At 38.9% G+C, this 12022-nt stretch overlaps 1 protein-coding gene across 1 annotated transcript; it reads left to right on the plus strand.

The window, feature by feature from the left end:
• Positions 1–1960: 1960 nt before the first annotated feature.
• tubb4bl (tubulin, beta 4B class IVb-like) lies at positions 1961–8816 on the plus strand (the record flags this gene model as incomplete). The annotated part of the gene is given in 6 exon segments (XM_079827604.1): positions 1961–2173; positions 3547–3655; positions 5917–6027; positions 7791–8001; positions 8003–8333; positions 8337–8816. Coding segments are annotated over 6 exon segments (1299 nt in total). The 5' UTR covers positions 1961–2116.
• Between the last annotated feature and the right edge of the window lie 3206 nt (positions 8817–12022).

The following is a 12022-nucleotide window of genomic DNA, read 5'->3' on the forward strand; positions in this document are numbered from 1 at the left end:
TCTTTTAGCCATCACGTCACCTCAGCTCCGCCCACGTCCCGCCTTTTTGCCCATTTTCTGTTATCCGGGAGTGACGTGCGATGACGCGCTTCCAAGATGGCAATGGCCAGCTCGACCCTACTTTACGCTTCAAAACATAAATAGCTGTTGATTTGAACTGTAATAGATCAAATTAATTGGTTCCAGGGATACAACTCTAGTAGTAATCAACTTAAAAAAATTGTGTTTATGCTACAAATGATTAATTTCCTGAAATTAATTGAATGTAAATTCACTCAAAGTTACCATAGCTAAAAAAAAATGTATGCAAACTGTTGCGTTCATTTATTTTTTGTTGAGCCAACACATTACTTTTTAGAGTGTGCTTTTATGCTTATTAAACGTGTAACAATAATTCCTCTACTATAATCTGTACTGTAATGAGAATCACTGTGCATAGAACCTCTAACACATGAGAATCATTTACTGAGTAAAATGCCTGAAGTCAGGAGAATTCGGGGGAAACGTGGAAAGAAAAATGCTAAGAATTTTTTTTTATTGTGACCTTTAGTTGTCAAACATCTGTATCAAAATACACTGTAAAATCCAATAGTTGTTCATTTCCTCCACTTCTGCAGTCATCGTTCTTCTTAGTTGCATTCACTCATTTTCCAGTCATCTTGAATGTTATTGACAATACAACTAAATATTTTGAGAGAGCGTCACATAAGCTGACTTCATAAATTTATGTTGATTTATGTTTATGAAAATTGGTTGGGCACTTGGAACTTAATTTATATTATTGTAAATCTCTACCTATTGATGCAGCGATGCAACAAGAAATCAGTTATCTGATTTCAAAGGAAGGGAAGTAACACGATTATATATATATATATATATATATATATATATATATATATATATATATATATATATATATATATATATATATATATATATATATATATATATATATATATACACACACACACACACATAAATATATATTAAAAAAATTAACGCCAAATAATGATCTTTTGACATTTTATTGCTAACACTTATGACAAACTTTTAATTGTGTTGATATAATCCCTCTATATTTGTGACAATATCTTACAGTTGACCATGCTTGAGTCACACACAGACTTCAACATTCAGCATCAAAACACAACAATGGTAACAATGTGTTTTTTTTTTACACTTAAGACCATTACAAGTTTATTTGCTGTCGTTATTGGGGTTGAACTGACAAAAGACAGCAAATAAAATGGTAAAATAAAGCCAAAAATAATAAAACGAAGCAATTAATTTAGTCGTGCCGCAAAGCATTCTGGGAGTACACTTCCTCAGATCACCGCTAGAATTGTGTCGACACAACTTAAATAGCTTAAGAACAACTTGATGCAATTAAGCTTACTTAATTGAGTGTTAAGTGCATAGTTGAACTACTAAAAATATGTTCACTTTACTTGAAGAAAACGTGGAAACCGATTGCACATCGTTTTTTTAAGTCACCATCGCTGAAAATGACAGATTAAAACTGTTGAGAATAATAGTATTTAAGATGTTTGCAGAACATAATATAACACTAATGGAATTACTCAAGTATTCTTACGATTAAATCTTAAGTAAGATTAGTAAATGTATGTTAACTACAATTAAACTAACTTGACATGTATTACTTTATTCAGCTTTCTTTACTTTTAGCCGATTATTAAATTAACTACAGTCTTCCCTTTAAGTTTGCTTTGCAAAAAATAAGGCAATCGGTTTCCAAACTTTTTTAAGTAAACTGAACTTGTTAGAATTTACAGTATACTATGGTACTTTATTATTGTATTGAAAAGTCATTCTCTATTCACCTTAGCAATATGTCTTTAATAGTCAATGGTCCTTATAGAGAGTCGCCTATCCTCTCTGTCCGGCATCCCATCCGGTGTCTCCACGAGCTCAAGGTCCTCCTTCTCTCCTCCAGCCTTGGTTGCCATGGCGATGACGTCCCTTTTTCAGCCCGGTAACGGAGTTCAGAGGCGGGAGTTAGAGAGAGACGAGCAGGGGGAAGTTCATTCCGTGAGTGTGCAGAAGAAGACAGCCGTCCAGGTTCCTGCGTCCCCGCCAGTGTCCCTCCTGAGGCATCATGCGCGAGATTGTGCACCTGCAAGCCGGCCAGTGCGGCAACCAGATCGGAGCCAAGGTAAACTGAACAAATAAATGGCTTTTCCGGAGAACGGACGGCTCGGATATGAACACGATGCCCTCCGAGGCGACCAGCCCGTCCTACTCCTTCCAGAATCTTCCAGACATGCATTGGAGTTCATTTAGATTCAGTCTGCCGCTGTTGAACTGGGATTCAGGGATGAGACGATGGAGAATGAAAGCTTTCCCTATTAATAGCGATAATCGTGCAATTATGGCACATTTTTTTACAGTCAGACCTTATACACCTACAGGGTAATTTGTTTTTGATGGCAATGAGATTGAATTGCTGAATTCGTTCCTCCTGTCAACGATAGGCTAATGACCCACTTAACGTTTTAGCATAGGGGAGTCAGATATGCTACTTTGATATTTAATATTTTGCAGATATATTCCATATTCATCGCTGATAGAAAATGAAAATGTAGAAAATTTTTAGGTTTGTTTTATTGCTTGAACAACAGTTCCAGAACAGGAACAAATAAAAAAAGACAAAAAAAGTAAAAAAAAACAACAACAAAAAACACGGTTTAAGGATAGCTACAAAAATATAAAATACAATAACATAACATTGTGACATTCCTCGGCTTCATTGGAATCCGCGAAATTGACGTAATCCTCAAGATTGCAAACATAAATTAGAGATACTCCTTTAAAACACACACACACACACACACACACACACACACACACACACACACACACACACACACACACACACACACACACACACACACACACACACATATATATATATATATATACTGTATATATAAATATATATTTTCCACAAAACCAGTCATAATGGTAATGGTAATTTCTACATCATCTGAAAGCTGTTAGGATAGGACAATATTTGGCCGAGATACAATTATGAAAATCTGGAATCTGAGGTTGCAAATATTGAGAAAATCACCTTTAAAGTTGTCCAAGTAAGTCCTTAGCAATGCATATTACTAATAATAATAATTGTAATATATATTTATGGTAATATTTTTTATAAAATATCTTCATGGAACATGATCTTAATTGAATATCCTAATGATTTTTGGCATAAAAGAAAAATGGATAATTTTGACCCACAGTGTATTGTTGGCTATTGCCACATATATACACGTGCGAATTATGACTGGTTTTGTGGTCCAGGGTCTCTCTCACACACACACACACACACACACACACACACATAAATATAAATAATATATCTAACCAGATAAATATGATTCTTTACTCTATTTCTGTCTGCCTCTCCCCCTCCTTCTCTCTCTCTGGCCTCCGCCCTGTTGTCTCTCCTCTTTCTTTCTCTCTCTCTCTCTCTCTCTCTCTCTCTCTCTCTCTCTCTCTCTCTCTCTCTCTCTCTCTCTCTCTCAGTTCTGGGAGGTTATCAGCGATGAGCACGGCATTGATCCGACAGGAACTTTTCATGGAGACAGCGACCTGCAGCTAGACAGGATCAGTGTTTACTACAATGAGGCCTCAGGTATTTATTTGTATTTAATATCATAAAGGTTACAGACACAAGGATTGTCATCCTCCTTATGAAACATTTGAATAAATATTATGATATTTGTTGACAGCCTAAATATAGCGGGATCCAAAAAAGCCTGAGACAACATTGAAAATCTGGGATGTAAACGTAGTGTTGTTATCGCTAACTATAACTGTTAAATGAAACGCTGAAATGAAATATAAATATCTGATGAAAAAACAAAAGTAAATGAAATTGAAAGAAATGTCGCCTAGCTTGGCAACTGCTAAAGTTCTAAAATTACTAATTAAAATAAAAAAAAGAAATAATAAAATGTAAAAATATTTTAAAATAAAATTTGTACTACAATTTAAACTGAATATAAAAACAAAAGCTTATTCAAAATATTAATAAAAACTATATAATAGTATATGGTAACACTTTATTTTAGTGTCTTGGTTACATGTTACACGTATTTACCTTTGTAATATCAGCATAATTACACGCAACTAACCCTAATCCTATAGTAAGTACATGTTGTTATATAATTATACTAAAATAATACTGTGCAAACGTGGAAATTAAATAACGAAATACATTTTTAAGTCACTGAGCAAAATTGTCATAATTTGTGTAACTCCTTTGCACTAAAGAATGACTAAAACCAAGCTGATGCTCTTTGGATTGTTCTCAAATCATGTAACATTAGGAGTTTTCCTTTTCTTAGTTGGTATTGGTGGAAGTACCACTTTTTGGCGTGTTCACACGGAAGGAACTGGGAAAGATGTTAGTTCTAGGAACACCTGTTGGGGGGACGAGCTCCTCCTTCAGAGTGGGTCTAACCCAACACAATAGGAACTACCAGTGACGTAAGTGTATGCACCACAAACCAGTCATAATGGTCAATTTTTTAACATTTAGATTTATTTGAAATGCCTTTTTTTTTTAACTCTACATGATCATTGAAAACAGCGATACGGCATAAACACACAGAAAGTTAATGTTAAAGGGATAGTTCACCCAAAAATGAAAATTATCCCATGATTTACTCGCCCTCAAGTCATCCTAGGTGTATATGACATTCTTCTTTCAGACGAACACAATCTGAGTTATATTAAAAAAGTCCAGGCTAATCCAAGCTTTATAATGCCAGTGAATGGTTGCCTCGTTTTTGAAGTCCATAAAGTACATCTATCCATCATATAACTGCTCCACACAGCTCCAGGGGGTTAATAAAGGCCTTCTGAAGCGAAGTGACGCGTTTGTGTAAGAAAAATATCCATATTTAAAACTTAATAGACTAAAATAACTAGCTTCCGGCGGGTTGCCGTATGCATCGATTTACCACGAAGTAAATTGTATTGAGTATTGACGAATGCAGAAGCGTAGAGGACAGAGCAGAACAAAACGTAGCGTCAGGGGTTACTCTTTAGGTCAAGTCGACACCTGTCCTGCTGACCGCCGGAAGCTAGTTATTTTAGTCTATAAAGTTTTAAATATGGATATTTTTCTTACACAAACGCATCGCTTCGCTTCAGAAGGCCTTTAGTTATATGATGGATAGATGCAGTTTTATGAACTTCAAAAAGAGACAACCATTCACTGCCATTATAAAGCTTTGAAGAGCCAGGACTTTTTTAATATGACTCTTATTGTATTTGTCTGAAAGAAGAATGCCATATACACCTAGGATGACTTGATCGGATAATTTTCATTTTTGAGTGAACTAACCCTTTAACGCCATTTACCTGACATCTTGCGTTGTGTTCTTTTCTCAGCCTCGATGATGACATGAAGTTGTGGAAGGAGATTTTGTCTCTTAGCCCTCATTTTGGCTCTTTCAATCACCCAACTATACGTCTATTCCATCTCCGTTATCACGAAACCCGAAACAAAAACACATCTGGATCTGTGTCCTCCATCCTCCAGATGCTGACGTTGATGAATGCCATTGTCGGCCGGCTTACGTCACTTTAGAGTTGCTACTGGCATTGCGAATGCATCCAGGAAAATGGCCCTAGGAGAAAATGTAGTTCTCAGAGGAACGGCCTGGTGGCTAGTTCCTATAACTGAGTTCCTATAACTACCCGGTGTGAAAGCCTCTATGATCATCAGGCTTTCATCTGATCAAGTTTTTAGTTGTGGTGTTTTTTGTTATGCAAAATGTACGCCAACACTGTGTTCTCAGACTTTTAAACCTTATTGTATATGCACAAACATTTGCATGCAAGTGTCTGAGTCAGTCTGACCTACTGTATTTACTACCTGTTTAGGAGGGAAGTACGTTCCCCGTGCCATCTTGGTGGACCTGGAGCCTGGCACGATGGATTCAGTTCGTTCTGGACCCTTTGGACAGATCTTCAGACCTGACAACTTTGTGTTTGGTAAGCGTTCATCAAATGTTTTTTTTTTCTTCATTACAGCGCAATGATGGAAATAACAAAAGTAGAGTGTTAATTCACATTGTAATGAGTGCAAGTAGTAGGTATGAATCCACACTGACAAAAATTCAATTGTCTCTCATATTATTATATGCCTGGAAATTTGTGTCAGAATGTACATCCCAAAGATTTAGATATACCAGGGATGGTGCACTTGTATTACTATGAATGGGATAAAGTGCAATGAGAAGCCAATCGCCAATTGGTAAAGTAATAGGGCCCTATCATACACCCGGCACAATGCGACGGCAGGCACAACGCAAGTGTTTTTGCTAGTTTCAGCCCGACGCAGTTATCTTTTTCACGTCCTGCGCCACGTTGTTTCAATAGCAAATGCACTCGCGCCCATCTCTGTGCTCATGGGCATGCTGGTCTGAAAACAAGGTGTGTTCAGGCGCATTGTTGGCGGGTTGCTATTTTGAGGAAACTGAAAACAACTGCGCCATTGACCAAGAAAAACCTGGTCTAAAGTCAAAAGTGCAGTATTTTTTGTGTTATTTAGAAATATGCGCCTATAGGCGGGGCACAATGTGCGTACACTCTGCTTTTTACACACACTGGGAGCAAACATTTTTAGATATGAAAAATAAAAGGATTCCTCCCTGGAGAAGCGTTCAGTCTTTCCGCTAGCAATTCCGCCATGTAAATAGCGAATCCGCCATTGTGTGCGCAACTGGCTTTTAAAGGGAATGGGAGACGAGACTCTGATTGGTTTATTGCAGGTTACGCCCAAAACACACCCATGACTCATTAAGAGACTAGGCACAACCCTTTTGGACCATGCGCCTGGCGCACCAACCGTTTTTTTCCATTGTTAAACACGCAAAATGCGCTTTAGACCATGCGCTCAGATCGTTAAAATAGGGCTCATAGAAGATATATACATCGTTTCATGTTCTTGTCACTTCATGTCCGATTTTATTGCCGGTTGAAATGTTATTTAAATTTGTACAGCAGGTTAAAGGGAACCCATGGTGTTAAGACTTGTATGGCTTAATATAACATAAATGATGTCTCCAAAGCAATTGATTGGTTTAACTCTGAAACATTTTTCGAGTGGGTAGCGCCAGTTGATTGCCGAGTGCAACCATTCTACGTCATCAACCTAGAACGCAAACAAAATGGCGCCGCCCATTGTCCAAATATATAATGGATTTTTTTAATATTGTGGATCTTTCATGGGTTTTCTACTACATATTTCAGTAAGAGACATAATTTATGTTAAGCCATACAGGTCTTAACACCATGGGATCCCTTGAAGAGATTTCAGGATTCCCCTCAAGTAGATAGGACATGGTCTTGGATACCCAAAATGGCCGCCAGGAGGCGCACATCCTGGTTTTGATTTAGACGTGTTCCTGGGTCAACATATTTTGTTGATCCCGGAACAACATTCCTGTCCGAAAATGTAATCCTAACCCTATCCGTACCACTAAACTTAGCCCTACTCGTAAGTTATCCCTAAAATGAGATGGAAATGATGTGAATAACACTGATGTAGAAGCACCTAACCCTGGTCGTAAACGTAAACTTGACATGACTCTAAACCTGACTCTCAAATCCAATTGGCTGATTGGAATGTTGATCCAGGGTCCACTCGGTCAAATCAGGTTATGCATAGGAGGCGTTGCAAATATGGCCGCAAAGTGAACTGACTTTCCTCGAAAGGGACTGTCAATGCTCAATTCACATTTGAATGTTTGCAGGTCAGAGTGGTGCTGGAAACAACTGGGTCAAAGGTCACTACACAGAAGGAGCAGAGCTGGTGGACTCGGTAAGGAAGGAAGCAGAAAGCTGTGACTGCCTGCAAGGCTTTCAGCTCACTCACTCTCTCGGCGGAGGCACCGGCTCCGGCATGGGAACCCTTCTCATCAGCAAGATCCGTGAGGAGTATCCCGGCCGCATCATGAACACATTCGGTGTCCGACACCGTGGTGGAGCCCTACAACGCCACGCTGTCCGTCCACCAGCTCGTGGAGAACACAGACGAAACCTACTGCATCGACAAAGAGGCTCTTTATGACATCTGCTTCCGCACGCTCAAGCTCACCACACCGACCTACGGCGACCTCAACCATCTCGTCTCCGCCACCATGAGCGCCGTGACAACCTGCCTCCGCTTCCCCGGCCAGCTCAACGCAGACCTTCGCAAACTGGCCGTCAACATGGTCCCCTTCCCACGTCTTCACTTCTTCATGCCCGGCTTCGCTCCACTCACCAGTCGAGGCAGTCAGCAGTACCGGTCGCTCTAAGTTCCTGAGCTTGCGCAGCAGATGTTCGACGCCAAGAACATAATGGCCGCCTGCGACCCGCGTCACGGCCGCTACCTGACCGTGGCCGCCGTCTTCCGCGGACGCATGTCCATGAAGGAGGTGGACGAGCAGATGCTGAACATCCAAAACAAGAACAGCAGCTACTTCGTCGAGTGGATTCCCAACAACGTCAAGACCGCCGTCTGCGACATCCCACCGCGTGGGCTCAAAATGGCTGCCACCTTCATCGGCAACAGCACGGCCATCCAGGAGCTCTTCAAGCGCATTTCCGAGCAGTTCACCGCCATGTTCCGCCGCAAAGCTTTCTTGCACTGGTACACCGGCGAGGGCATGGACGAGATGGAGTTCACCGAGGCAGAGAGCAACATGAACGACCTGGTGTCCGAGTACCAGCAGTACCAGGACGCCACCGCTGAAGAGGGCAAGTTTGAAAAGGAGGGCGAGGAGGAGGTCGCCTAAATCACAACCACCTGCCAAAATAGTGTTCTACTCCATCCCCGACATTTCATCCTTCTCACCAAAAAACAATGCTCTCCATAACAATGAATGGATTTTTACATTCACTATCCCTCAGTGACAGTCATGCCCCCACCAGTGACATTTTGAGGAATTGTGAACATTTGGTGTGGTTTAGTGTTGTGAATGCACGCCATCAAATCCCCTCACATTCAAATGAAACACAGGTGATTTTAACCGTGAAGCCTTCAGATTCCATAACGAGGAAACTATTGTCAATGTCAATCTGAATAAAGGCTAATTCTATATCAGAAATGCTTGGGGGGTTTTTTCAGTGGTTCTCAACCAGGGGGCCAGGATGACTAAAACTATTCAAAAACAAAACAAAACTCGCTTTAAAATAAGCTTAACACAATCCAGATGTAAGCTGAATTCACGTTTCTTATTTCAATTCGTTCCCTCAACAACTGTTATTTTTATTTATGAACCATGATTCCCCCGGTCTTGGATATATGAGGGAATTTTAAAAGTGTGTTCTAGTAGTCGTTCCAAACCCGTAAGACCTTCGTTCATCTTCTGAACACAAATTAAGATATTTTTATATCTTATCCGAGAGTTTTCTGAGTCCATAGACTATAACGTTATTACCACTTTCAAGGTCCAGAAAGGTAGTAAAGACATCGTTAAAATAGTCCATGTGACTCCAGTGGTTCAACCTTAATGTTATGAAGCGGCAAGAATACTTTTTGTGCGCAAAAAAATTTAAAACCACAGACTTGACTGGACAATTTCTTCTCTTCTGTGTCATTCTCCTACGCTGGCTCAGTATTGGCCACTGATTGGCCAGCTCCCGTGTCACCATCACACGCATGCATCGTGGTGTTCACGTGAACAGCGTCGGCCAATAGTGAGCCAGCATTCTGGCGTAGAACCCACAAGCGCTGCACTGTGTTTACAACGTGAACAGCATAGGAGTCTGACAGACGAGAAGAGATTTTTGAAGAAAGTTGTTCTTTTTGTTTGTTTTTTAATTTTAAGTAATACATTTAAAACATGGGTATGGGTTTCGGCGGTTTGTATCATATTTGTCAAACAGGACATTTGTTGTGTCAGTAGGGGATGAAGTATCCCAGCGTTCTGAATTTATATGTGGAGTTCCACAGGGTTCACTATTAGGACCAATCTTGTTCTCAATTGACATGCTGCCATTAGGTGCTGTAATCAGAAAACATAATATAAACTTTCACTGTTATGCAGATGACCTACAGTTATGAGTTCTAAGGATCTGAAAGCTTGCTTAACTGCTTAAAAAATGGGATGGCCTTAAATGTTCTGCAGTTAAATACAGAGAAAAAAAACTGAAGTTGTGATAATGGGTCAGAGCTCAAGTAAAAATCAGATTGAGGGTTTTTTCCAAATATTTAGTAGGTAGTAAGAAATTTGGGTGTTTATTTTGATTCTAATTTAAATTTAGAATTTCATGTTAAGAAGCTCATTCAGTCTTGTTTTTTTCAGGTGAGGGAGTTTTTGAGTTTTAATGATACAGAGAAGCTTATTCAGGCTTTTATATCCTCCCGTCTTGATTATTGTAATGCTTTGTTTTCGTCTTTGAATAATCGCAACTTTATCGCGTTTACAATTAGTGCAAAATGCTGCAGCCAGATTACTGACACGAACAAAGTTATTTCATACACCGGTTTTAGCTTGTTTACTTTGGTTATCTGTTTATTCAAGGATTGATTTTAAGATTTTATTGTTGACATATATAGGTTTGGCACCTATATATCTAACCAAGCTTCTGAGACCTTGTGAAGCAGGGAGATGTCTGAGATACTCTTTTAACAAGCTGTTGGATGATCCAAGAACTAGATATAAAACCGAAGGAGAGCATTTGCAATGAGGGCTCCGAGATCATTAGAATAGTTCCAGTTGATATTAGTACATCTGAATGTGTGTCTGTTTTTAAATGTCCTCTGAAAACCTACTTGTATAGACGTGCTTTTAGTATTCAGTGATGTCTTTTGTGTAGTTAGGGTTTTGATACTTTATATTATATTTCGTTTGCTCATGTATTGTGTATAGCTCTTCATTATTTCAATGTGTTTTTATTGTGTAAAGCTGTGATTTAGCGTTAAAAGTGCTATATAAATAAAATGTACTTACTTTTACTTACTTACACACAAAGAAGTATTCTAGTCGCTTCATAAAATTATCATTGAACCACATGGACTATTTGAACAATGTCTTTACTACCTTTCTGGGCCTTGAAAGTGGTAATAATTACAGTCGAGAGGTCAGAGAGCTCTCGGATTTCATCAAAAATATCTTAATTTGTGTTCTGAAGATGAACGACATGAGGGTGAGTAATTCATGACAGAAATTTCCTTTTTGGGTGAACTATCCCTTTAAACAGTCATGGAAATGTTTTAGATTTCATCAGGTACAAATTATTAATCATGTAAATGTATTAGTAGTAAAAAGTGTAAACTCTGAAGAACATTTTATTGTTGAAATTATGGAATTTAATTTATTATTTATTTTATTTAAATACTTTAAATATATTGCCACTCCCCATTTTGGCATCAATGGTTCCAAGAACATTAATGGAACCTTTCCAGTCAACAAAAAAGTCTTTATAGTGGAAAAATGTATGTTAGATGAAGTGTTCTTCGCAGTTTTTTTGGGGGGGGGACCAAAAAAGGTTCTTCTATGGCATCACTGAGATAGACTTTATTTTCAGGAGTGTACAGCCATTAATTCATAAGGGTTGAGAACCACTGATTTACATGAACATAGTGTCCTTTGTCAGTCAAATGTATATCATTGTTGCCATTTTTGCAAAAGCAAATGAAATCAACTGAAAAAGACTTCGACCACCACTAGAGAGCAGTGTTCCTGAAAACCACAGGTCTTCCTTAGATCTAGTCCTCATATAAAGTCTTGCTTTGTTCTCTGCAAGAAAATCTGAGACACAGCCTTAAGCAATGCTGTAAAATTGCTATACGCTTCCTGGAAAAAACACTCCCCCATGCACACCCAGATATCATTGGAAGTGTCAGCAATCATATGACATTTATGTCATGTTATAAAACCTCAAAGTAGCCCACACCTTTCCAGCTACAAATTGTTATCCACCTTATTTTTCAAAGTGGAATTAAGCTATTTCATGTGAATGTGTAGGTGATTCTCGTGATTTATTAGCTGCTATT

Source organism: Gobio gobio (assembly GCF_949357685.1).
Source record: "Gobio gobio genome assembly, chromosome: 1".
Taxonomy (NCBI): Eukaryota; Metazoa; Chordata; class Actinopteri; order Cypriniformes; family Gobionidae; genus Gobio; species Gobio gobio.